General features: G+C 42.2%; 1 protein-coding gene across 1 annotated transcript in view; it reads right to left on the reverse strand.

Moving 5' to 3' along the window:
• Positions 1-801: 801 nt before the first annotated feature.
• Positions 802-26,129, reverse strand: part of LOC138373463 (uncharacterized) — a 41,154-nt gene continuing 15,826 nt past the window's right edge. The window contains exon 2 of the mRNA XM_069339674.1: positions 802-1,412. Within this exon, the coding sequence (XP_069195775.1) occupies positions 802-1,412 (611 nt within the window). The remainder of the gene's footprint in view (positions 1,413-26,129) is intronic.

Consider the following 26,129-nt stretch of genomic DNA (forward strand, 5'->3'; position numbering starts at 1 on the left):
GCGGTCTTTACCTTAGAGCACGTCTGAAATGTTTAACTTTTTTTTCAATGTTTCTTTGTTATTTATGCTTCTGTGTGTGTGGGGGGGGGGGGAGGGGAGATGGTTACCACACAGTACTTGCCTAATAGTGTCTACGGGAAAATGGGTCTAGCTCTTCGTCCCCCGTCTACTGTCTTGATTAACTTTCTTGATGTTCTGATTCTTTGCCCAATCTGGACTTAAAGTTTTGAGGGAGGAAGCTTCTACAGCTTCGTGTTCAGTGCATTCCTCTTGTTGACCAGCCGTACAGGGTACGCGTATGTCCTCATATTTCATGGACTCATTTGTATTTCAAGCTTTCATTTAATTTCATAAGGAAGCCATCAACGTAGATTATGTCTGTGTTCCTTAATATCTTGTATGTTGTGATCAGTGTCTTCTCTGTTTTAAATATAGGACTAAAGTTGCATTTTTCCAGCCATCTGTGATGTGTCCAGTTTCGAGTGTTTTATTTGAATATTTAGTTACTGGGTGACAGAAGAATAGAATTGTGAAGGCAAAAGCACCAAGTCATTACGACAGTATAACACTTGGAAAGGATCAGGATAAGGATTTGGGATGGAACGGGGGAGGAAGGAATAGTGCTCAACCACTTGGACGGTCGGGAATTGAACGCCGACCTGCATGACAAATTATCTTCGTAGCATAATTTAGGAGCCATATTTACATTAAGTCTGTTCTTATTGAGTCTGTCGCATCTAGTTCCTTCAGGTGTTTTCTTCCACAATGACTACTATGTAATCAATAGTTTTTGGTCACCTTTTATCTCTCAACTCCTGTTTCAATTGTGTTTCTTTTGTAAACTATCTTTCTTTCTTTATTGTAAAGCTCTCCGGAGATATTTTTGTAAAGCTTTGTGGAGATATCTTTGTAAAGCTCTCCGGAGATATCTTTGTAAACCTTTCCGGAGATATCTTTGTAAAGCTCTCCGGAGATAACTTTGTAAAGCTCTGTGGAGATATCTTTGTAAAGTTCTCCGGAGATATCTTTGTAAAGCTCTCCGGAGATATCTTTGTAAAGCTCTCCGGAGATATCTTTGTAAAGCTCTCTGGAGATATATTTGTAAAGTTCTCCGGAGATATCTTTGTAAGGCTCTCCGGAGATACCTTTGTGAAGCTCTCCGGAGATATCTTTGTGAAGCTCTCCGGAGATATCTTTGTAAAGTTCTCCGGAGATATCTTTGTAAAGCTCTCCGGAGATATCTTTGTGAAGCTCTCCGGAGGTATCTTTGTAAAGCTCCGGAGATATCTTTGTAAACCTCTCCGGAGATATCTTTGTAAAGCTCTCCGGAGATATCTTTGTAAACGTCTCCGGAGATATCTTCTTGAGTTCCTTGCACACTTCAGTGTCGTTTTCCGTAAGAATTCCGCTGTCTGTTACCGCACAGTTTTCTCAAACAGCTTTGGTTATGTGATATAAAATTTGACATTATCCACATTACTCTTGATATTATTATTATTGCTGTGATTAACGTCATAGGGACTTTACGCTGGCGCCCCATATTCTTGAACTGGTCTAACATATGTAGTAAGCGATTTCCTGAATTATTTATTCAGATTTCTAAAGGCAGTTCTTGTGTGTGCAACCTAGTTTTTGCGACTGTTGATTATATATATGTGTGTGTGTGTTTGTGTGTGTGTATGTGTGTGTGTGTGTGTGTGTGTGTGTGTGTGTGTGTGTGTGTGTGTGTGTGTGTGTATGTGTGTGTGTGTGTGTGTGTATGTGTGTGTGTGTGTGTGTGTGTCTGTGTGTGTGTGTGTGTGTGTGTGTGTGTGTGTATGTGTGTGTGTGTGTGTGTGTGTGTGTGTGTGTGTGTGTGTGTGTGTGTGTGTGTGTGTGTGTGTGTGTGTGTGTGTGTGTGTGTGTGTGTGTGTGTGTGTGTGTGTGTGTGTGTGTGTGTGTGTGAAGGGAAGGTGGGGCCAAAGAAACAGATGGATATATGTTTTTTCCTGGATGCTGTGGGAGGAAGGACAATGACAGAGAGACACCAGTAAAAACCTGGCCAAAATAAACACAAAATAAAACAGAAACGCAGCAACAGGGACAAAATGTGCGGGGAAGAATGGGTGTAAAAATTAAACGTGAGTAATACTTAAACATGTTCTGAGCAAAATGTGCTCAATACACATGGAGATGATACAGAGAGTGAGAGGGAAAGGGGGAGACAAACAGACAGAGAGACAGACAGACACAGACAGACAGACAGGCAGACAGACAAGAAGGAGAGTGTGACGTATTTAAGAGTATCATAAGTTACTGTTATCTTGAGGTAACAGACAAGAGGGAGAGTGTGACGTAATTAAGAGTATCATAAGTTACTGTTATCTTGAGGTTATCTTTAGATGATTTCGGGGCTTGGCGTCCCCGCGGCCCGGTCCTCGACCAGGCCTCCTTTTTGTGTTACACATCCCCAGGAAGCAGACCGTAGCAGCTGTCTAATGTCCAGGTAATTATTTACTGCTAGGTGAACAGGTGCATCAGGGACATAGAAACTCTGCCCATTTGTTTCCGCCTACGCCGGGGATCGTACCCGGAATCTTAGGTACTACGAATACCGAGCGCTTTCCACTCAACCGTCAGGCAAAAAATATAGGAAATATTTCATTTTAGTTGCCAACAGAAATAAGGAAGGGAGGGAGGGGGGGAGGGATAGTGAGGACAAGTGGGAGGGGGGGGTGAGGGTGAGAAGGGGGTGGGAGAGAGAGGAGTAGAAGAGAGGGAGAAGGGAAGTAAAGGGGAGAGTTGAATAGGTAAGAGAGTGTGGAAAGGAGGAATTGGTGGAAGAGGGATTAGTAGGAGAGAAGAGAGGTGAGAGGGGAAAGTGGCAGAGGTGGGAGAGAAGATAAATTGAATGGGAGGAAAAGGGGAGAAAGGAGGAGAAGAGAGACCCGAGCACCACCGGATACCCCCAGGTAATCTTCAATAAAATCTTGGTATCGTGTATACAAACGAATTCACTTGAAACACAAGACAAATACAAAACATCACCACTGATGTTGCTGTGTCGTGATGCTAAACAGGAGCGAGAGAGAGAGAATTACAGGAAGAGTGATAGTTACGGACATTTATGGTGAGCGACCATAAACGGCTGTAACGACCGGATCACATTAATCACCAGATCATTTACTCTCATTAACTCTGAGCCGAGATGGGCGGTGAATGGGGCAATGGTTCCCATTGTTATTGATCGCTTTACAACCACGCTTATTGGTAGTGGTGGTTCTCTCTCTCTCTCTCTCTCTCTCTCTCTCTCTCTCTCTCTCTCTCTCTCTCTCTCTCTCTCACTCTCTCTCTCTCTCACTCTCGCTCTCGCTATCGCTCTCTGTCTCTCTGTCTCTCTCTCTCTCTCTCTCTCTCTCTCTCTCTCTCTCTCTCTCTCTCTCTCTCTCTCTCTCTCTCTCTCTCTCTCTCTCTCTCTCTCTCTCTCTCTCTCTCTCTCTCTCTCTCTCTCTCTCTCTCTCTCTCTCTCTCTTCTCTCTCTCTCTCTCTCTCTCTCTCTCTCGCTCTCTAGATATATATTATATGTATAACTGTAAATTCGAAGGCCCTTGAAGGATTCATATTTTGTTGTAATCCACAAGTTAGTAGGAATTATTCGCTAAAGGATCATTACTACAACACTTAACGAATGATGATTGGAAGTACATGTTAAGTAGACAGACTATGAATCACATATCTAAGAAAGGTCAATGGATTAAGACCGCAGCTACTTAGCCAAATTAATAATTCCTGGAAAGAGGAATTCTTCTTCTTCAGGCTTCTAGGAACAAGATTACCGCTTCTAGGGATAAGGTTAATCGGATTATACCTTCCTTGAGAGGCGGGGTGAAATGGTTGAAGTAGATGGCTGATTGGAGCCAGTCTGATTGTGGAAGTTGAACTGAGAAGTCCTCTGGATCTCCGTTGTGGCAGCAGCGAAGTGTAGCAGACAGCTATGCGAGAACCTGATGTGATCTTAGTGACCAGGTCAAGTCTGCAGTATGTGAGTATTGGTTGAAAGACTAACCGGGTGTGGAGTGTTGTAATAATCATTCCGTATTAGGGACTTAGGCGGAAGTTACGAGTGTGGGTGGTGATCGCGGAGGTCAAGTGGTCTATGGGTATTAGAAGTGTATTTACCTAATAGAGTATGTTAATATGTCATTATTTGTCAGAGTCTATTCTTTGTAATTAAATGACAAAACCCAACGGCCTTTAAATACCTTCCATCTGTCCCCTCATAGTGTTCCTGGTTTGGTTGGTGAGGGAATGTTAGGGAATTGGTAGACGACATATTTGGTGGCAGCGCAAACAGGTTTTGGAACACTTTGCGAGATGAAGGAAGTGTGTTTCTGGTTTAGTTGGTGAGGGAATGTTCGGGAAATGGTAGACGTCGGGTTGTGGTGAGAATGGGGGTTACTAGATGGAGGAAAGAAGGGTCAGGTAAGACCAGGTCAGAGAAGTTAGTTAATTAAATGGACTAGGCCATTGTGGGGCACATGTGGGGTTTATTTCTTTCAGTTCCAGATTCCCGCAACGAGAGACGGCTAAGATGCAAGTCTGGATCACTGAATCATCGGGAGGCAAAACAAGTGCAGTGTTCGTAGTGCGGATTATACAGAGTGGCGAGGTAAACTAGCGCGGGTGAATGTAGACTAGCGTGGGCCATGTGCGGGACAAGTGTGGGCCGAGTGGGCCGCACCATGGGGCTTGTTATATATCGTTGGTATGGCAGTAATAGTGAGAAACCGTTGCTAAGGGCAAAGCAAGCGTGAAAACTACGTAATTTGAAGTCAATTAAATATCATCACGTAAAGTGTAAACCTAATATTTTAAAGATAATTAAATATTACGTAAAGATTCGAGCGATTTCAGGCGTTACATCGATACAGAAAATAGGCGAAGTGAATTGTGAACTCCTAGGCATAGCGAGCGACGCGTAATTTGACGTCTGGAGTTCGATGTCTCGTGTACCGTAGAGAGGGCCATGGAGATTTTTTTGTGGGTGCAGGTAGCATTATGGAGAGTGTTACCGTGGGACACGGGGAGCGTGTCCCGTTGGTGGGGGTGTGTGACGTTGGGACGTGGCGACGCAGTGTGTATTGGCGTTTGGACGCCGGGAGTAGTGCATGGTTGTGTATTGGTGTTTGGACGCCAAGTGTAGTGCATGGTTGTGTATTGGCGTTTGTACGCCGGGGTGTGTAGTGTAATGCACGTAATAATAATAATAATAATTTTTTATTTAGGTAAGGTACATACATAAAGGGATTTACAAAGTTTGTTGGCTTTATAGATAGAGCTAGTACATACAATGCCTAAAGCCACTATTACGCAAAGCGTTTCGGGCAGGAAAAACATTAATGACTACAGCTTAAAACTAATGGGTAAAAAGAAAATATGTGATGAGTACATATAAAAAATAGAGGTAAAAGAGGGGGGAACATTGTTGAAAAAGCAGCACAAATACAATTACAAATTATTACAGAAAATTACATTCAAACAGCGTTGATTTGAAAAAAAAAAAACATACATGGGTTGACAACAGGGGGGTAAGGTGGGTTACATGGAATTTATTAGGTATAGCTTCGTTTTTAACTTAAACTGGTTGAGAGAGGTACAGTCTTTAACATGGTTGGGAAGGTCATTCCACATTCTGGGCCCCTTGATTTGTAGAGCATTTCTGGTTTGATTTAGTCGTACTCTAGGAATATCAAAACTGTATTTATTTCTCGTGTACTGGCTTATTAAACGCCAGCGTAATGCATAGTATTTACTGTAGTGAAATGTGCATGTTTTGACAGTTGATATTATGGATGTAGTATAGTGCATGACATTGTTGGCATTGTAGCGCCAAGGTGTAGCATTACTGGTTATTGTAACACCGTGTGTTGTGTTGATGGCGTTGGAGACGCCGGGTGTTGTGTTGATGGCGTTGGAGACGCCGGGTGTTGTGTTGATGGCGTTGGGGACGCCGTGTGTGGTGATGATGGCGTTGGGGACGCAGTGTGTTGTGTTGATGGCGTTGGGGACGCCGTGTGTGGTGTTGATGGCGTTGGGGACGCCGGGTGTTGTGTTGATGGCGTTGGAGACGCCGGGTGTTGTGTTGATGGCGTTGGGGACGCCGTGTGTTGTGTTGATGGCGTTGGGGACGCAGTGTGTGGTGTTGATGGCGTTGGGGACGCCGTGTGTGGTGTTGATGGCGTTGGGGACGCCGGGTGTTGTGTTGATGGCGTTGGGGACGCCGGGTGTTGTGTTGAGGGCGTTGGGGACGCCGGGTGTTGTGTTGATGGCGTTGGGGACGCCGTGTGTTGTGTTGATGGCGTTGGGGACGCCGGGTGTTGTGTTGATGGCGTTGGGGACGCCGGGTGTTGTGTTGAGGGCGTTGGGGACGCCGGGTGTTGTGTTGATGGCGTTGGGGACGCCGGGTGTTGTGTTGAGGGCGTTGGGGACGCCGGGTGTTGTGTTGAGGGCGTTGGGGACGCCGGGTGTTGTGTTGATGGCGTTGGGGACGCCGGGTGTTGTGTTGAGGGCGTTGGGGACGCCGGGTGTTGTGTTGAGGGCGTTGGGGACGCCGGGTGTTGTGTTGAGGGAGTTGGGGACGCCGGGTGTTGTGTTGATGGCGTTGGGGACGCCGGGTGTGGTGTTGAGGGCGTTGGGGACGCCGGGTGTTGTGTTGAGGGCGTTGGGGACGCCATTGGGTGGTGTAGTGTAGTGGCGTTTGGACGCCTGGTATGGAGTGTGGTGTTGTGGAGTATATGGTGGCGCAGGGGCGCCAGGTAGTGGTCGGTAAGGTGAGTATTGGCGTAGCAAGGTTAATTTTTATCTCTCTTATCTTATAATTCTTTATCTTATAATTTTTATATAATTTTAATCTCCACTTCCTGCGTTAGGACGCAGGAAGTGGTTGTAGGGATGTGTGGCGTTATATTGAGGTCATCAGTGGTTGGGATGACCAGAGGTAATGGTGTGTCGGAGTGGGTAAGTCTTATGGATAAGATGAAATGTGGATAATTGCAGGAGTTGGTGGCTGCAGTAGGCGAGCCAAGTCGATATATCTAGCAAGACTCATAAAAGACTAATAAAAAATTCATTATTCTCATTAAAATTTTCATTAATTATGTCGGAGTGGGTAAGTCTTATTGATAAGATTACAAGGTAGAACTTCAAAATTTCAGGTGTTGGTGGTTGCAGTGGGCGAGCGAAGTAGATATACTAATTTCTTATTAAGTTGTTACAGGAATCTCGCTAGAGGCGAGCCAGTGGCAGTATGATGTTTTAGTGACATAAGTGTGAAATTATGTTAATGAGGTATTTATTGTGATAATATATGTGTATGTATATACTGTATATTACCTCATCGGCACCATTACTGAGTGTTAGGCTTGAGAAGGTCCCCCGGGATCATGTAACAGAGCTTCAGGTAGAGTAGAAGGGAAGCCATGAGGCTACACTCAGTAATTCTAGAAAAAAAGGGGGGAGGAAGTGAAGCCAACGTGACGTTATAGGCGAAATTCGCCCCCTGACATCAAAGCAGGGATAAGGGCCAGCTGCAATGGTTTTGCAGCTGCGCTCAGGCTATATACGGGGAGAGAGTAAGGAGCCGAGGGGGTTATGTAATAATGGGATCGAGCCAGGGGGCTCCGAGGGAATATTTTGCAGGAACAGCGGTCGGGAAGGTGTGAATACAGGTGGACACACTCTGGGCAGATGGGCCTAGAGTAATGTGCTACAGCTGTGGTGAGCACAGCAAGGAAGGATGACCAGAGAGCTGTGAGGTATCTACAGCGTTCTGGGGTTGGTGCCCTGGAACGAGATGGCAGCATAGACCCGAGGGAACATGTCCCTGGGATAGGAATCTCCGTTGCTCTGGAGGCCAGGATCACGTTAGCTCAGAGCAACGATGGGCCATTGACAACATTTACCAAGTTGGACAGCCTGGGTTTTGTCTGGGTCATGGAGGATCTATGACCTAGCAACCATGGGACACGGATCATAAGAAGGAAAGTGAAACGCCATGCAACCTCTGAAGAAACAACTAACACAACACCTATACCCCCTATTAGACTATTTTACAGGAACTTCTTTAACACAGCCCATAAAACGGAGGAAAGGGTCCTGAAAGATATTGTCAGTAGAAACGTTATCCCTACAGACAAAAATCAGAAGATACAACTGACGATTTACTATAAAACCAGAAAAACGGCCAGCCTACTCATGAGAAACTCTCCAGACACAAAGCAGACCGCTTTAAAAGAGACCAACGTCGTCTATGCCTTCAAATGCACTCTTGGGGACTGTAAGCCTCAAAAAACCCAGTATATAGGCAAGACAACAACATCTCTTTCCAGGCGTTTAACGATGCATAAGCCACAGGGCTCCATTAAGGAACATATAATCTCTTCCCACAAACAAACCATCACCAGAGAAATCTTAGCAAACAACACAGAAATCATCGATAGATACAGCGATAGCAGGCGGCTAGACGTCTGCGAGGCACTACACATCAAGAAGTCAACACCAGCAATCAACAGCCAATTAATGCACAACTATATTCTACCCACTTCAAGACTCCGCTCCAATATAGAAGCATCAAGAAATATGGACCAATAGGCTTTCTACAATTACTTCCATTCAATACCCATTGTTTCGTGTTCTGTCTTGTGTTAGAATTTAATACCCATTTAATACCCATTGTTGAAAGTTCGTTTTCACCTCATCCACCTCACCCAAATGTAGATATAAACTCGAAGATGTGCAAAGCTCTATTCAGTTTCAGTTGTGTGTTTGTAAACTAAAGTCTTCGAAAATGTAATAAGTTCTATGAAACGCGCTGAAGTGTCGCGTAAGACTAGAATTAAAAATGAATTTTGGAGAATTGATCTTTGAATTACCATCAACAGTGAAAAGAAACATAAGAAAGATAGAGAAAATTCGTGTTAGAATTATTAATCTTACTTTTTCGGTCATATTTAATAATATATGTCTACAGGAAAGACTACTACCAAAATATACTAATATATATATATATATATATATATATATATATATATATATATATATATATATATATATATATATATATATATATATATATATATATATATATATATATATATATATATATATATATATATATTTATATTTATATATATGTCGTACTTAGTAGCCAGAACGCACTTCTCAGCCTACTATGCAAGGCCCAATTTGCCTAATAAGCCAAGTTTTCATGAATTAATTGTTTTTCGACTACCAAACCTACCTAACCTAACCTAACCTAACTTTTTCGGCTACCTAACCTAACCTAATCTATAAAGATAGGTTAGGTTAGGTTAGGTTCGGTCATATATCTACGTTAATTTTAACTGCAATACAAAAAAATTATCCTCATACATAATGAAATGGGTATCTTTATCATTTCATAAGAAAAAAAATAGAGAAAATATATTAATTCAATAAAACTTGGCTTATTAGGCAAATCGGGTCTTGCAAAGCAGGCCGAGAAGTGCGTTCTGGCTACTAGGTACGACATATATATATATATATATTTATATATATATATATATATATATATATATATATATATATATATATATATATATATATATATATAGATATATATATATATATATATATATATATATATATATATATATATATATATATATATATATATGTCGTACCTAATAGCCAGAACGCACTTCTCAGCCTACTATTCAAGGCCCGATTTGCCTAATAAGCCAAGTTTTCATGAATTAATGTTTTTTCGTCTACCTAACCTACCTAACCTAACCTAACCTAACTTTTTTTGGCTACCTAACCTAACCTTACCTATAAATATAGGTTAGGTTAGGTTAGGTAGGGTTGGTTAGTTTCGGTCATATATCTACGTTAATTTTAACTCCAATAAAAAAAAATTGACCTCATACATAGAGAAAAGGGTTGCTTTATCATTTCATAAGAAAAAAATTATAGTAAATATATTAATTCAGGAAAACTTGGCTTATTAGGCAAATCGGGCCTTGAATAGTAGGCTGAGAAGTGAGTTCTGGCTACTAGGTACGACATATATATATATATATATATATATATATATATATATGTCGTACCTAGTAGCCAGAACTCACTTTTTGGCCTACTATTCAAGGCCCGATTTGCCTAATAAGCCAAGTTTTCCTGAATTAATATATTTTTTCTAATTTTTTTCTTATGAAATGATAAAGCTACCCATTTCATTATGTATGAGGTCAATTTTTTTTTATTGGAGTTAAAATTAACGTAGATATATGACCGAACCTAACCAACCCTACCTAACCTAACCTAACCTATCTTTATAGGTTAGGTTTGGTTAGGTAGCCGAAAAAGTTAGGTTAGGTTAGGTTAGGTAGGTTAGGTAGTCGAAAAACAATTAATTCATGAAAACTTGGCTTATTAGGCAAATCGGGCCTTGCATAGTAGGCTGAGAAGTGCGTTCTGGCTACTAGGTACGATATATATATATATATATATATATATATATATATATATATATATATATATATATATATATATATATATATATATATATATATATATATATATATATATATATATATATATATATATATATGTATGTCGTACCTAGTAGCCACAACGCCCTTCTCAGCCTACTATGCAAGGCCCGATTTGCCTAATAAGCCAAGTTTTCATGAATTAATATATTTTCTCTAATTTTTTTCTTATGAAATGATAAAGCTACCAATTTCATTATGTATGAGGTCAATTTTTTTTTATTGGAGTTAAAATTAACGTAGATATATGACCAAACCTAACCAACCCTACCTAACCTAACCTAACCTATCTTTATAGGTTAGGTTAGGTTAGGTAGCTGAAAAAGTTAGGTTAGGTTAGGTTAGGTAGGTTAGGTAGTCGAAAAACAATTATTTCAGGAAAACTTGGCTTATTAGGCAAATCGGGCCTTGCATAGTAGGCTGAGAAGTGCGTTCTGGCTACTAGGTACGACATATATATATATATATATATATATATATATATATATATATATATATATATATATATATATATATATATATATATATATATATATTATTAAATATGACCGAAAAAGTAAGATTAATAATTCTAACACGAATTTTCTCAATCTTTCGTACATTACGCTTCACTGTTGGAGGTAAATCAAAAATCAATTCTCCAAAATTCATTTTTATTTCTAGTCTGACGCGACACGGGCGCGTTTCGTAAAACTTATTACATTTTCAAAGACTTTAGTTCACAAATACACAACTGAATAGAACTTACGTATCACCGATTTTATATCTACATTTGAGTGAGGTGGAAGGGGTGATGTGGCATTAACACAAGACAGAACAAAATGTGGTATTAATAGGGTATTAATTTCATCAACACAAGACAGAACAAGGGTATTAATAGGGTATTAATTTCATCAACACAAGACAGAACACGAAACAATGGATATTGAATAGAAGTGTTTGTAGAAAGCCTATTGGTCCATATTTCTTGATGCTTCTATATTGGAGCGGAGTCTTGAGGTGGGTAGAATATAGTTGTGCAATAATTGGCTGTTGATTGCTGGTGTTGACTTCTTGATGTGTAGTGCCTCGCAAACGTCAAGCCGCCTGCTATCGCTGTATCTATCGATGATTTCTGTGTTGTTTACTAGGATTTCTCTGGCGATGGTTTGGTTGTGGGAAGAGATTATATGTTCCTTAATGGAGCCCTGTTGCTTATGCATCGTTAAACGCCTAGAAAGAGATGTTGTTGTCTTGCCTATATACTGGGTTTTTTGGAGCTTACAGTCCCCAAGTGGGCATTTGAAGGCATAGACGACGTTAGTCTCTTTTAAAGCGTTCTGTTTTGTGTCTGGAGAGTTTCTCATGAGTAGGCTGGCCGTTTTTCTGGTTTTATAGTAAATCGTCAGTTGTATCCTCTGATTTTTGTCTGTAGGGATAACGTTTCTATTAACAATATCTTTCAGGACCCTTTCCTCCATTTTATGAGCTGTGGAAAAGAAGTTCCTGTAAAATAGTCTAATAGGGGGTATAGGTGTTGTGTTAGTTGTCTCTTCAGAGGTTGCATGGCTTTTCACTTTCCTTCTTATGATGTCTTCGACGAAACCATTGGAGAAGCCGTTATTGACTAGGACCTGCCTTACCCTACAGAGTTCTTCGTCGACTTGCTTCCATTCTGAGCTGTGGCTGAGAGCACGGTCGACATATGCGTTAACAACACTCCTCTTGTACCTGTCTGGGCAGTCGCTGTTGGCATTTAGGCACATTCCTATGTTTGTTTCCTTAGTGTAGACTGCAGTGTGGAAACCTCCGCCCTTTTCCATGACTGTTACATCTAGAAAGGGCAGCTTCCCATCCTTTTCCATCTCGTAAGTGAAACGCAGCACGGAACTCTGCTCAAATGCCTCCTTCAGCTCCTGCAGATTTCTGACATCAGGTACCTGTGTAAAAATGTCGTCAACATACCTGCAGTATATGGCCGGTTTCAAGTTCATGTCGACTAAGACTTTTTGCTCGATGGTACCCATGTAGAAGTTTGCAAACAGGACACCTAGGGGAGAACCCATGGCGACCCGAAGGACACAACAGCCGAATTAAAAGCAAAGGTCAACAAACTGATCTAAACTGTGAACGCCAAGAAATCCGGACTCCCACCTGCCAAAGATCATTGGGGAATATAAACTGGGATATGCGTATGGAAATGTCAAGACACACAAGCCTGGAAACCCACTTCGGCCAATCATTAGCCAGATACCCACACCCACGTACAGACTGGCGAAGCGACTCAACGGCCTGCTAACTCCTTATGTTCCTTGCGCCTTCAGCCTGAAGTCTCCAAAGGAATTTGTTGACTTACTGTGGGGCACACGGGCCACAGGGATAAGAGCCTCGTTGGACGTAGAATCGCTGTTTACCAACGTACCTGTGGACGAGACAATCGGGATGATAGCCGACAGGGTGTATCGTGATCCAGCCTGTACTCCTCTTGACATACCAGAAAATATTCTGTGGAAACTACTCCAAGCTTGTACTAAAGAGGCACCCTTCTTGAGCCCGGATGGGCACATGTATAAGCAAGTAGATGGGGTCGCCATGGGTTCTCCCCTAGGTGTCCTGTTTGCAAACTTCTACATGGGTACCATCGAGCAAAAAGTCTTAGTCGACATGAACTTGAAACCGGCCATATACTGCAGGTATGTTGACGACATTTTTACACAGGTACCTGATGTCAGACATCTGCAGGAGCTGAAGGAGGCATTTGAGCAGAGTTCCGTGTTGCGTTTCACTTACGAGATGGAAAAGGATGGGAAGCTGCCCTTTCTAGATGTAACAGTCATGGAAAAGAGCGGAGGTTTCCACACTGCAGTCTACACTAAGGAAACGAACATAGGAATGTGCCTAAATGCCAACAGCGACTGCCCAGACAGGTACAAGAGGAGTGTTGTTAACGCATATGTCGACCGTGCTCTCAGCCACAGCTCAGAATGGAAGCAAGTCGACGAAGAATTCTGTAGGGTAAGGCAGGTCCTAGTCAACAACGGCTTCTCCAATGGTTTCGTTGAAGACATCATAAGAAGGAAAGTGAAACGCCATGCAACCTCTGAAGAGACAACTAACACAACACCTATACCCCCAATTAGACTATTTTACAGGAACTTCTTTTCCACAGCTCATAAAACGGAGGAAAGGGTCCTGAAAGATATTGTTAATAGAAACGTTATCCCTACAGACAGAAATCAGAGGATACAACTGACGATTTACTATAAAACCAGAAAAACGGCCAGCCTACTCATGAGAAACTCTCCAGACACAAAACAGAACGCTTTAAAAGAGACTAACGTCGTCTATGCCTTCAAATGCCCTCTTGGGGACTGTAAGCTCCAAAAAACCCAGTATATAGGCAAGACAACAACATCTCTTTGTAGGCGTTTAACGATGCATAAACAACAGGGCTCCATTAAGGAACATATAATCTCTTCCCACAACCAAACCATCGCCAGAGAAATCCAAGTAAACAACACAGAAATCATCGATAGATACAACGATAGCAGGCGGCTTGACGTTTGCGAGGCACTACACATCAAGAAGTCAACACCAGCAATCAACAGCCAATTAATGCACAACTATATTCTACCCACCTCAAGACTCCGCTCCAATATAGAAGCATCAAGAAATATGGACCAATAGGCTTTCTACAAACCCTTCTATTCAATACCCATTGTTTCGTGTTCTGTCTTGTGTTGATGAAATTAATACCCTATTAATACCACCTCTTGTTCTGCCTTGTGTTGATGAAATTAATACCCTATTAATGCCACTTCTTGTTCTGTCTTGTGTTAATGCCACATCACCCCTTCCACCTCACTCAAATGTAGATATAAAATCAGAGATGCGTAAGTTCTATTCAGTTGTGTATTTGTGAACTAAAGTCTTTGAAAATGTAATAAGTTTTACGAAACGCGCTCGTGTCGCGTCAGACTAGAAATAAAAATGAATTTTGGAGAATTGATTTTTGATTTACCTCCAACAGTGAAAAGAAATGTACGAAAGATTGAGAAAATTCGTGTTAGAATTATTAGTCTTACTTTTTCGGTCATATTTAATAATATATGTCTACAGGAAAGACTGCTACCAAAATATACTAATATATATATATATATATATATATATATATATATATATATATATATATATATATATATATATATATATATATATATATATATATATATATATATATATATATTTATGATTGCATGTAGGTTCGTGTATATATATGACAGTATGATTACTCTCATACACAACATGCCCCAACAGGAACCACAAAGCTTCTGTCGACTCCTGCCTTTCTCAGAACATACTTAAATCCTCTATTTTTCTTAAACAAACGTGATCTGGCTTAGTTGTATAACCCTACGTGTTCTCTTTTTATATCTTCTGGTCTCTCTCTTTTGTCACTCTATTTCATTTCACCCCTTTTCTGCGTACTTTATTTAGCTGCTAAAAGGTGCTTTGCAGTTTCCGGTATATTTCTGCTATTTTCGTTTTCATGCTTTTATTCATACGTTCTTTTGCTCCCTTTCTCCACACGACTTGTTAAGTATGTTTCGGCCCAGGATAGGCCGAAACGTCGTCAGACAATTTTCCAGGACGGACCGAAACGGCGTCATAAAAGGGTATCTTGGTTATCTTGAGATGATTTCGGGGCTTTAGTGTCCCCGCGGCCCGGTCCTCGACCAGGCCTCCACCCCCAGGAAGCAGCCCGTAACAGCTGACTAACACCCAGGTACCTATTTTACTGCTAGGTAACAGGGGCATAGGGTGAAAGAAACTCTGCCCATTGTTTCTCGCCGGCGCCTGGGATCGAACCCACGGTAAAAGACCGATAGAATACAGTTGTATATAATGCTACTGCTGGATGTTCACTTATACCGCATGAGGAACACTGCCCAATAAGCATCGCCCATTGGAGCCAAATTTAATGTTGTAAAACAGAATCATTAAAGAAGTGCTTATTCCGCAGTCTCCCCACCGCGACGCCTCCAAGACGAGCATTTGTTTTTTTACTTAAGACGTGGCCACACATTTACAATACTAACCATCATATTACATTTTCTTCTGTCCTCCATGGACAGGGTGAGAGATCTGTTAAAAACATAGTTCAGGGATTTATTGAACAATCAACCACAGAAGGTGATTGTAGTGCCTTGAAAAATGCTAATCTAACCTACATACATAAATACATAGATACACAGAGGTACGTCTGCCCTACAGAAAGTATTCGATGTGTCTTTCACATAATGTCATTAATATGCATTTACAAAGGTGAAATGCAATTTTGACCAGCTTCCACACATATCCTATATGCACATGATATAAAGAAAGGTAAAACGCCATTCAACCTCTAAAGAGTCAACTAACACAACACATGTATCCCCTATTAGACTATTTTACAGAAATTTCTTTTCGACAGCTCATAAAACGGAGGAAAGGGTCCTGAAAGATATTGTTGATAGGAACGTTATCCCTTCAGACAAAAATCAGAAAATACAATTGCCGATTTACTATAAAACCAAAAAAAAACGGCCAACCTACTGATGAAAAATCTCTCCAGACACAAAGCAAGAACACTTGAAAAGAGACCAACGTCGTCTATGCCTTCAAATGCCCTCTTGGGGACTTTAAGCCTAAAAAAACTCAGTATACAGGCAAGACAACAACATCTCTTTCCAGGCATAAGCATAATAACGATGCATAAGCAACAGGGCTCCATTAAGGAACATATAATCTCTTCCCACAACCAAACCATCGCCAGAGAAATCTTAGTAAACAACACAGAAATCATCGATAGATACAGCGATAGCAGGCGGCTTGACATCTGCGAGGCACTACACATCAAGAAGTCAACACCAGCAATCAACAGACAATTAATGCACAACTATATTCTACCCACTTCAAGATTCCGCTCCAATATAGAAGCATCAAGAAATATGGGCCAATAGGCCCTCTGCAATAACTTCCATTCTTACCTTCAATACCCATTGTTTCGTGTTCTGGCTTGTGTTGAAAGTTTGTTTTCACCTTATCCAAAACTGTTGTAACATATCACCTCACCCAAATGCAGGTATAAAAAATCTAAGATGTTTAAGCTCTATTCAGCTATAGTTGTGTGTGTGTGTAAACTAAAGTCTTTGAAAATGTAATAAGTTTTACGAAACGCGCTCAAGTGTCGCGTCAGACTAGAAATATATGATATATATATATATATATATATATATATATATATATATATATATATATATATATATATATATATATATATATATATATATATATATATATATATATGTCGTACCTAGTAGCCAGAACTCACTTCTCAGCCTACTATGCAGGGCCCGATTTGCCTAATAAGCCAAGTTTTCCTGAATTAATATATTTTCTCTAATTTTTTTCTTATGAAGTGATGAAGCTACCCATTACATTATGTATGAGGTCAATTTTTTTTTATTGGAGTAAAAATTAACGTAGATATATGACCGAACCTAACCAACCCTACCTAACCTAACCTAACCTATCTTTATAGGTTAGGTTGGGTTAGGTAGCCGAAAAAGTTAGATTAGGTTAGGTTAGGTAGATTAGGTAGTCGAAAAACAATTAATTCATGAAAACTTGGCTTACTAGGCAAATCGGGCCTTGCATAGTAGGCTGAGAAGTGCGTTCTGGCTACTAGGTACGACATATATATATATATATATATATATATATATATATATATATATATATATATATATATATATATATATATATATATATATATATATATATATATATATATATATATATATATACTACTATATATATACTACTCAGCCTACTATGCAAGGCCCGATTTGCCTAATAAGGCAAATTTTCCTGAATTAATATATTTTCTCAAATTTTTTTCTTATGAAATGATAAAGCTACCCATTTCATTATGTATGAGGTCAATTTTCTTTTATTGGAGTTAAAATTAACGTAGATATATGACCGAACCTAACCAACCCTACCTAACCTAACCTAACCTATCTTTACAGGTTAGGTTAGGTTAGATAGCCGAAAAAGTTAGGTTAGGTAGATTAGGTAGTCGAAAAAACATTAATTCATGAAAACTTGGCTTATTAGGCAAATCGGGCCATGCATAGTAGGCTAAAAAGTGCGTTCTGGCTACTAGGTACGACATATATATATATATATATATATATATATATATATATATATATATATATATATATATATATATATATATATATATATATATATATATATATATATATATATATATATATATGTCGTACCTAGTAGCCAGAACGCACTTCTCGGCCTACTATGCAAGGCCCGATTTGCCTAATAAGCCAAGTTTTCCTGAATTAATATATTTTCTCTAATTTTTTTCTTATAAAATGATAAAGCTACCCATTTCATTATGTATGAGGTCAATTTTCTTTTATTGGAGTTAAAATTAACGTAGGTATATGACCGAACCTAACCAACCCTACCTAACCTAACCTAACCTATCTTAATAGGTTAGGTTAGGTTAGGTAGCCGAAAAAGTTAGGTTAGGTTAGCTTAGGTAGGTTAGGTAGTCGAAAAACAATAAATTCATAAAAACTTGGCTTATTAGGCAAATAGGGCCTTGCATAGTAGGCTGAGAAGTGCATTCTGGCTACTAGGTACGACATATATATATATATATATATATATATATATATATATATATATATATGTCGTACCTAGTAGCCAGAACTCACTTCTCAGCCTACTATTCAAGGCCCGATTTGCCTAATAAGCCAAGTTTTCCTGAATTAATATATTTACTATAATTTTTTTCTTATGAAATGATAAAGCAACCCTTTTCTCTATGTATGAGGTCAATTTTTTCTTATTGGAGTTAAAATTAACGTAGATATATGACCGAACCTAACCAACCCTACCTAACCTAACCTAACCTATATTTATAGGTAAGGTTAGGTTAGGTAGCCAAAAAAAGCTAGGTTAGGTTAGGTTAGGTAGGTTAGGTAGACGAAAAAACAATAATTCATGAAAACTTGGCTTATTAGGCAAATCGGGCCTTGAATAGTAGGCTGAGAAGTGCGTTCTGGCTATTAGGTACGACATATATATATATATATATATATATATATATATATATATATATATCTGAGATATATATATATCTCACATATATATATCTTACCAACCTTGCATAGTAGGCCGAGTACGACGTCGTTCTGGCTACTAGGTACAATATATTTTTTTTTCCTTTTTTTTTAAATGGAAGGAAGTACCACCTCTGGCTGGAAGAAGGGGGACCAATAGCCTCGGAGGAAACCACACATAACGCATTGGAGGGAATGTAGGTCCCCTCCAATACAGTTTCTGTGTGCTTTTCTCCTACCACCCCATTCCCTTTTTTTTCTTTATTGTGTATTTAAAGGTTACAAAACATACAAGACAAATGCCTAAAGGTTATGGATCTCTTGAAGCTCCTCCACTTCCGGACAGGAACCGAGGACGCAGCAAGCATTTCCCCTTTGGATCGCCACACTGAGGCACTGAAACAAAAAACTGGAAGACCTTGGGTCTCTGGTGACGTCAATGAGCTTGGAACCCAATTCCTTGAGAAATCCCAAGGCACTCTTGCCCCAGGGGCCATGCGTCTCAGACGCTATGGGAACAAAGAGGTATTGACCTTCCAGTCGCCTGTACTTGAGTGATTTTGCTGTTTCTCTGTGGTTGGCCGCCCCACCTGCTTGATCAGCTCCGAAGTGTACATAGGTGTCAGCCAGGGTGGATACACATGTGTAGTCCCACACCAACTGTCTACCCTCCTTCCATGTGTATATGGTGATGCCATCAGGGCAAAGTGCGGGGGAAATCCGGGTTTTGGACCCCTAGGATGTGAGGTTCTCTCTCTGCTGGGCACCTAGCTGAGACGAGGCTTCTCTTGATGATGTCATTGACCTCGTTGTGTCTTGCATTCCAGCCCTTTGTGCTTCCGCAATGCAACCCATGCAGTCCGTATTGGTCTGCTTCCACCCTGTTGCAAATACACTTGTATTCAGTGTGAATTGGGGCACCAAGGCGGAGGGCCACTGCTACACGAAGGGATTCTGGATCTAGGCGCGTGCCCATTGCTGACATGGGTACTGCCAGGAGGAAGTCTCCTGCATGGGGGGCACGCACTGCTCTGAGGCGGGCTTTCTCCTTGTCTGATGTTGCGACGCTGAGCATGGCATCAGCTACTTTTTCCACTAGAGGGTGGTCCCAGCCGGACTGTTTGTGTTGTTTTGTTGGCTCTATAATGGTTGCTGGGGCTGCAAGAACATCCCATTGATTTGAACAATCAGTAAAAGCAGGATCGTGTATTCCTGCTGAATCTCTCAGGGTTGCAGGTAAAATATCTTTGACGAGGTCGTGCGATGCATGGGAGGAGGAAAGGAAGGCTGGTAGAGCAATTTGGGAGGCTGTGCGGACACCAAGGCCGCCGAGTCTTACAGGAAGGGTTGCTTGCTCCCACTGAGAGTCGTCCAATGGCAAGTTCAGGACTTTCACCAGCATGGACCTCAGTAGGGTGTCATACACATTTAACTTAGGGCTGCTGTAGGATGGAGAACATCTCAGAAAGTAGGTCAACTTAGGGAGAGACAGGCATCTTGTGAGGAGAAAGAGAGCATCATGGGCATCAATCTTGTCAATCCTGTCCAGCATTCTCTTTAGGTCAGTGATTTTTGCATCCAAGACTTCCTGGATTGCTCGTGGGCCAATGGGGGCACCCAGAAGAGTGCAGTCCGGTGGCTCGACAACGAGAATGTCTGGAAGAACATTTTGTATTTGCCCAGTGATGTCTGGGTTGCGGGAGATTATTTCACATTTGGATGCATTGAGAATGAGGCCTAAGGCGGCTCCCTGCTCCTGGATTTTCCTTATATCCCCCAAAATGGTTTCCGGAGTTCCAGCTAGAGTGCCATCATCCAGGTACCAGATGTTTAGCTCGCTTGTCAGACTATCAGTGACCTCTTTGATAGCTAGGCAGAAAAGGAGGGGGGCTAAGGGGTCACCTTGTTGGACACCTTCACAGGAGTTTATTTCATGCTCCCCAAAAAGAAGCTTAGAGTCCCCACTGTAGCACGATCGGATGAATGGGTAAAGGGGACGGAAATGGTTGTGTACAGCCCTGAGGACTGCGTCTCGTCTGACTTGATTGAAAGCATTTTTGAAGTCAAGCTTTACTTGTGCCTTCTGGTCCGGGAGATCAGCAATGTAAGCCCGCGCTGCATGTGCTGCAGCTTCACAACCTAGGGGGATCCCAAACCCGAGCTGATGAGGTTTCACATGTGTGTTGCTGAGCCACAGCAATCTTCCGTGTCCCCCAGTCTTCCACACTATTCCCCCCTCACCCATCTCCTCGGTTTCCCAACCATTCCTCACTCCACTGTTCCCACGTCCTCTCCGCCATTCCCTACTCCACCGTCTCCTCTTCCTTCCCACAATCCCCACTCCCCTGTCCCTTTGTCCTCCCCACAATTCACCTGTCTCTCATCCCCTCGTCCCCACTATCCCAAAATCCCCCGTCCCCTTGTCCTTCCCTATCGTTACTGCCTCCCTTGTTCCCTCGTCCTCCCCACTATCTGTCACCTCCGTCCCCTCGTCATCCTCACCATTCCCCACTCCCTCGTCCGATGCCTTCCCAAATGGTCTGATGTTCCTATCAGAAAATTGGGAACATCAAGTGATCTGATGTTCCCATCACTAAAATATAAGAAAAACAGTTATAAAAATATATGAAAATATGAAAATTAAAAAAAAAATGACTATTCTCACGAAAAGAATGGTATGGCAAATAACACAGCTCAATTCACACAAAATAATTCAATCAAAATGAAAATAAATAAAAATCTATGCAAATTCTATTTATCAATGCAATCAGAAACATTGAAACGGAATTGTAACCTATTTAGTACAGCATGTGTGTTGCTCTTACATGCAACAGATGGCGCTGTTTTTGAAGAAACGCATAGTTATACCTGTCACAGGTGTGGCATCTATACTTATACTTACGAAATGATCGTATGGTAAGCAACACAGCTCAATTCCAACACAATGTCACACAAAATAACTCAATAAAAAATATAATAAATCGAAATCTATGAGAAAAAAAAATCAGTGCAATCGGAAACATTGAAATGGAATTCGTGACATATTCAGCAAAGCGTGCATGTTGCTATTATGTGCAACAGATGGCGCTGTTTTTCAAAAACTCGTGTTTTTACCTGCCACAGGAGTGGCATCTATATAGTATGTATATATAACCACGAGCCTATTCAAATGCAACGTTGTGTCAAAATTTCAAAGCAATCGGTGAAGAACTTTCGGAGATTACAGGGTGTGTTGCTCTTACGTCCAACAGATGGCACTGTTTAAAAAAAAAAATGTTTTTTACTGTCATAAGTGAGGCATGTATATAGTAGATATAAAAAAGACGCGCCTATTCGAATGCAACGTTGTGTCAAAATTTCAAAGCAATCGGTAAAGAGGTTTCGAAGATTTTCCTCACATGAAAAACACATGAAAAACAGTTTTTCAGAAAGAGCATGTTTTTTTTACTGTCACGGACGTGACAGCTATATAGTATGTATAGATAAACCTAGCCGGATGCGAATGGAACGTTGTGTGAAAAATTCAGAGCAATCGGTGAAGAACTTTCGGAGATTAGCGATTTTGAACAAACAAACATTTCCATTTTTATTTATATAGATATGTCTCCGCTTCTCTGATAGGGTAGAATAGCTGATACAGAAACTAGTGTGTTATTAAGCCCTTAACCACTGAAGGTGATTAAGATGCTTTTACAAGCTCAGGTTATATAGTTACTTCACATACATTGTATAACTGATACATTACTTGGTCAATTTTGTGTACAAGCCCAATATATCATCAAGTGTTCCAGTATTCACATAGTAGTTACAGAGTTCAGCATACCTTAGCCCAGGAGGGCGAAAGTCAGTCAATATGGGACATTCTACAAAATAATGTTCAAGAGAGTGCATGTTTTCTCTTTCACAAAGTTGACACACTTTGTACTCGACATTTGGGTTTTGAGAAAGCTGCCAGATACGTCTATATCCCAGGCGTATTCTGGCCACTATAACATCACAATACCGAGTTCTTGCTCTATTAGTCCCATATGTGAATGTCTCCTCACGATATTTAGCATTATGTTTAAGCTACAACTTTCAGGACCTTATGAATTTGTTAGAGTAGTAAGATTTTTATTAGATATTTGTTTAAGTATTCTCTTTGACACTGCAAATGAGTGTGTGTTCCATTGACCCCGTTCAACTACCGTATCTCACTACCGATCCCAAAGTCCTATATAAACTTAATACCACAATGTCCTGCTGTCACCTTTTACAAGGCCGGTAATGTTGACCCAACTAACACTGACGTCTGCATGTTTTCTTTCTTCCACTTTATTGAGAGTGAGAGAGAAAGGTTTTGAGTCTGGTTGGTCGTTCGTTTCTATTCCTGCGGAAAATGTGAGCCAGAGAGAGTTATAAATAGGATGTGAACCTTTTGCTTTTCAGTCGATACAGTTTTTTCATGATATTATATGTATCCTATACAGGGACAGTGCTTTAGTTTCAAAGGGAAATAAACTTGATAGAAATTTTATTGTTAGCATGCTTTCCCTGTGCGCCTCTGTCTGTCTGTCTGTCTGTCTGTCTGTCTGTCTGTCTGTCTGTCTGTCTGTCTGTCTGTCTGTCTGTCTGTCTGTCTCTCTCTCTCTCTCTCTCTCTCTCTCTCTCTCTCTCTCTCTCTCTCTCTCTCTCTCTCTCTCTCTCTCTCTCTCTCTCTCTCTCTCTCTCTCTCTCTCTCTCTCCCCCCCCCTCTCTCTCTCCCCCCCCCCTCTCTCTCTCTCTCTCTCTCTCTCTCTCTCTCTCTCTCTCTCTCTCTCTCTCTCTCTCTCTCTCTCTCTCTCTCTCTCTCTCTCTCTCTCTCTCTCTCTCTCTCTTTCTCTCTCTCCCCCCCTCTCTCTCTCTCTCTCTCTCTCTCTCTCTCTCTCTCTCTCTCTCTCTCTCTCTTTCTCTCTTTCCCCCCTCCCTCTCTCTCTCGCTCTCTCTCTCTCTCTCTCTCTCTCTCTCTCTCTCTCTCTCTCTCTCTCTCTCTCTCTCTCTCTCTCTCTCTCTCTCTCTCTCTCTCTCTCTCTCTCTCTCTCCTTCTCATTCACAAACCCTCTGTTCTCAAATAATTAGTATGCATAGCTTCTGATAAAGTCTCTTCCCCCGAACCTCACAGAAGAGGGACGATAGCCACCTCCTGGCCATTGCACCACACTTTTCATCCACCTCAGGCGTGCCACCTCGCTATCATCTTGCCCTGCTGCTATCATCCACATTCCCAGGAAGCTGATGTGTTTTCGGCAAGCAACGCAGGAAGTGGAGACATCCTTATATGTATGTGTGTGTGATTGCTCTCTTATCTACGGTCCGCCGCCCATTCTGGCGGTCAAAACTGGAGTTCTTGTTCACTGACCATTTGGAATGTATCAAGATATAGTTTGATATACGCGTATGGAATCGCATTTCAGTATTTCTCTCCCTCGGTTATTCCACGTTGGGGCAATCCCCACTGCTGGAGACCATTCCAACGACGACTCCTGCGCTCATTTAGGGGGATTACGGTTCCTGGTGTTGTTCCCCCTGGTGTTGCTTCCTTGGTGTTGTTCCCCTGGTGTTGTTCAACCTGGTGTTGTTCTCCTGGTGTGGTTCCCCTGGTATTGTTCCCCCTGGTGTTGTTCCCCTGGTGTTGTCCCCCCTGGTGGTGTTCCCTGGGTGTTGTCCCCCTGGTGTTGTTCCCCTGTTGTTGTTCCCCTGGTGTTGTTCCCCTGGTGTTGTTCCCCTGGTGTTGCTTCACTGGTGTTGTTCCCCTGGTGTTGTTCCCCTGGTGTTGTTCCCCTGGTGTTGTTCCCCTGGTGTTGCTTCCCTGGTGTTGTTCCCCTGGTGTTGTTCCCCTGGTGTTGTTCAACCTGGTGTTGTTCCCCTGGTGTTGCTTCCCTGGTGTTGTTCCCCTGGTGTTGTTCCCTGGGTGTTGTCCCCCTGGTGTTGTCCCCCTGGTGTTGTTCCCCTGGTGTTGTTCCCCTGGTGTTGTTCCCCTGGTGTTGTTCCCCTGGTGTTGCTTCACTGGTGTTGTTCCCCTGGTGTTGTCCCCCTGGTGTTGTTCAACCTGGTGTTGTTCCCCTGGTGTTGCTTCCCTGGTGTTGTTCCCTGAGTGTTGTCCCCCTGGTGTTGTTCCCCTGGTGTTGTTCCCCCTGGTGTTGTTCCCCTGGTGTTGTTCCCTGGGTGTTGTCCCCCTGGTGTTGTTCCCCTGGTGTTGTCCCCCTGGTGTTGTTCCCCTGGTGTTGTTCCCCTGGTGTTATTCCCCTGGTGTTGTTCCCCTGGTGTTGTTCCCCTGGTGTTGTTCCCCTGGTGTTGTTCCCCTGGTGTTGTTCCCTGGGTGTTGTCCCCCTGGTGTTGTTCCCCTGGTGTTGTCCCCCTGGTGTTGTTCCCCTGGTGTTGCTCCCCTGGTGTTATTCCCCTGGTGTTGTCCCCCTGGTGTTGTTCCCCTGGTGTTGCTCCCCTGGTGTTATTCCCCTGGTGTTGTTCCCCTGGTGTTGTTCCCCTGGTGTTGTTCCTTTGGTGTTGTTCAACCTGGTGTTGTTCCCCTGGTGTTGCTTCCCTGGTGTTGTTCCCTGGGTGTTGTCCCCCTAGTGTTGTTCCCCTGGTGTTGTTCCCCTGGTGTTGTCCCCCTGGTGTTGTTCCCTGGTGTTGTTCCCCTGGTGTTGCTTCCCTGGTGTTGTTCCCCTGGTGTTGTTCCCTGGGTGTTGTCCCCCTGGTGTTGTCCCCCTGGTGTTGTCCCCCTGGTGTTGTCCTCATGGTGTTGTTCCCCTGGTGTTGTTCCCCTGGTGTTGTTCCCCTGGTGTTGCTTCCCTGGTGTTCTTCCCCTGGTGTTGCTCCCCTGGTGTTGTTCCCCTGGTGTTGTTCAACCTGGTGTTGTTCCCCTGGTGTTGCTTCCCTGGTGTTGTTTCCTGGGTGTTGTCCCCCTGGTGTTGTTCCCCTGGTGTTGTTCCCCTGGTGTTGTTCCCCTGGTGTTGCTTCCCTGGTGTTGTTCCCCTGGTGTTGCTTCCCTGGTGTTGTTCCCCTGGTGTTGCTCCCCTGGTGTTGTTCCCCTGGTGTTGTTCAACCTGGTGTTGTTCCCCTGGCGTTGCTTCCCTGCTGTTGTTCCCTGGGTGTTGTCCCCCTGGTGTTGTTCCCCTGGTGTTGTTCCCCTGGTGTTGCTTCCCTGGTGTTGTTCCCCTGGTGTTGCTTCCCTGGTGCTGTTCCCTGGTGTTGTTCAACCTGGTGTTGTTCCCCTGGTGTTGTCCCCCTGGTGTTGTTCCCCTGGTGTTGTTCCCCTGGTGTTGTTCCCCTGGTGTTTCTTCACTGGTATTGTTCCCCTGGTGTTGTCCCCCTGGTGTTGTTCCCCTGGTGTTGTTCCCCTGGTGTTGTTCCCCTGGTGTTTCTTCACTGG

Source organism: Procambarus clarkii, chromosome 42, assembly GCF_040958095.1.
Source record: "Procambarus clarkii isolate CNS0578487 chromosome 42, FALCON_Pclarkii_2.0, whole genome shotgun sequence".
NCBI classification, from domain to species: Eukaryota; Metazoa; Arthropoda; class Malacostraca; order Decapoda; family Cambaridae; genus Procambarus; species Procambarus clarkii.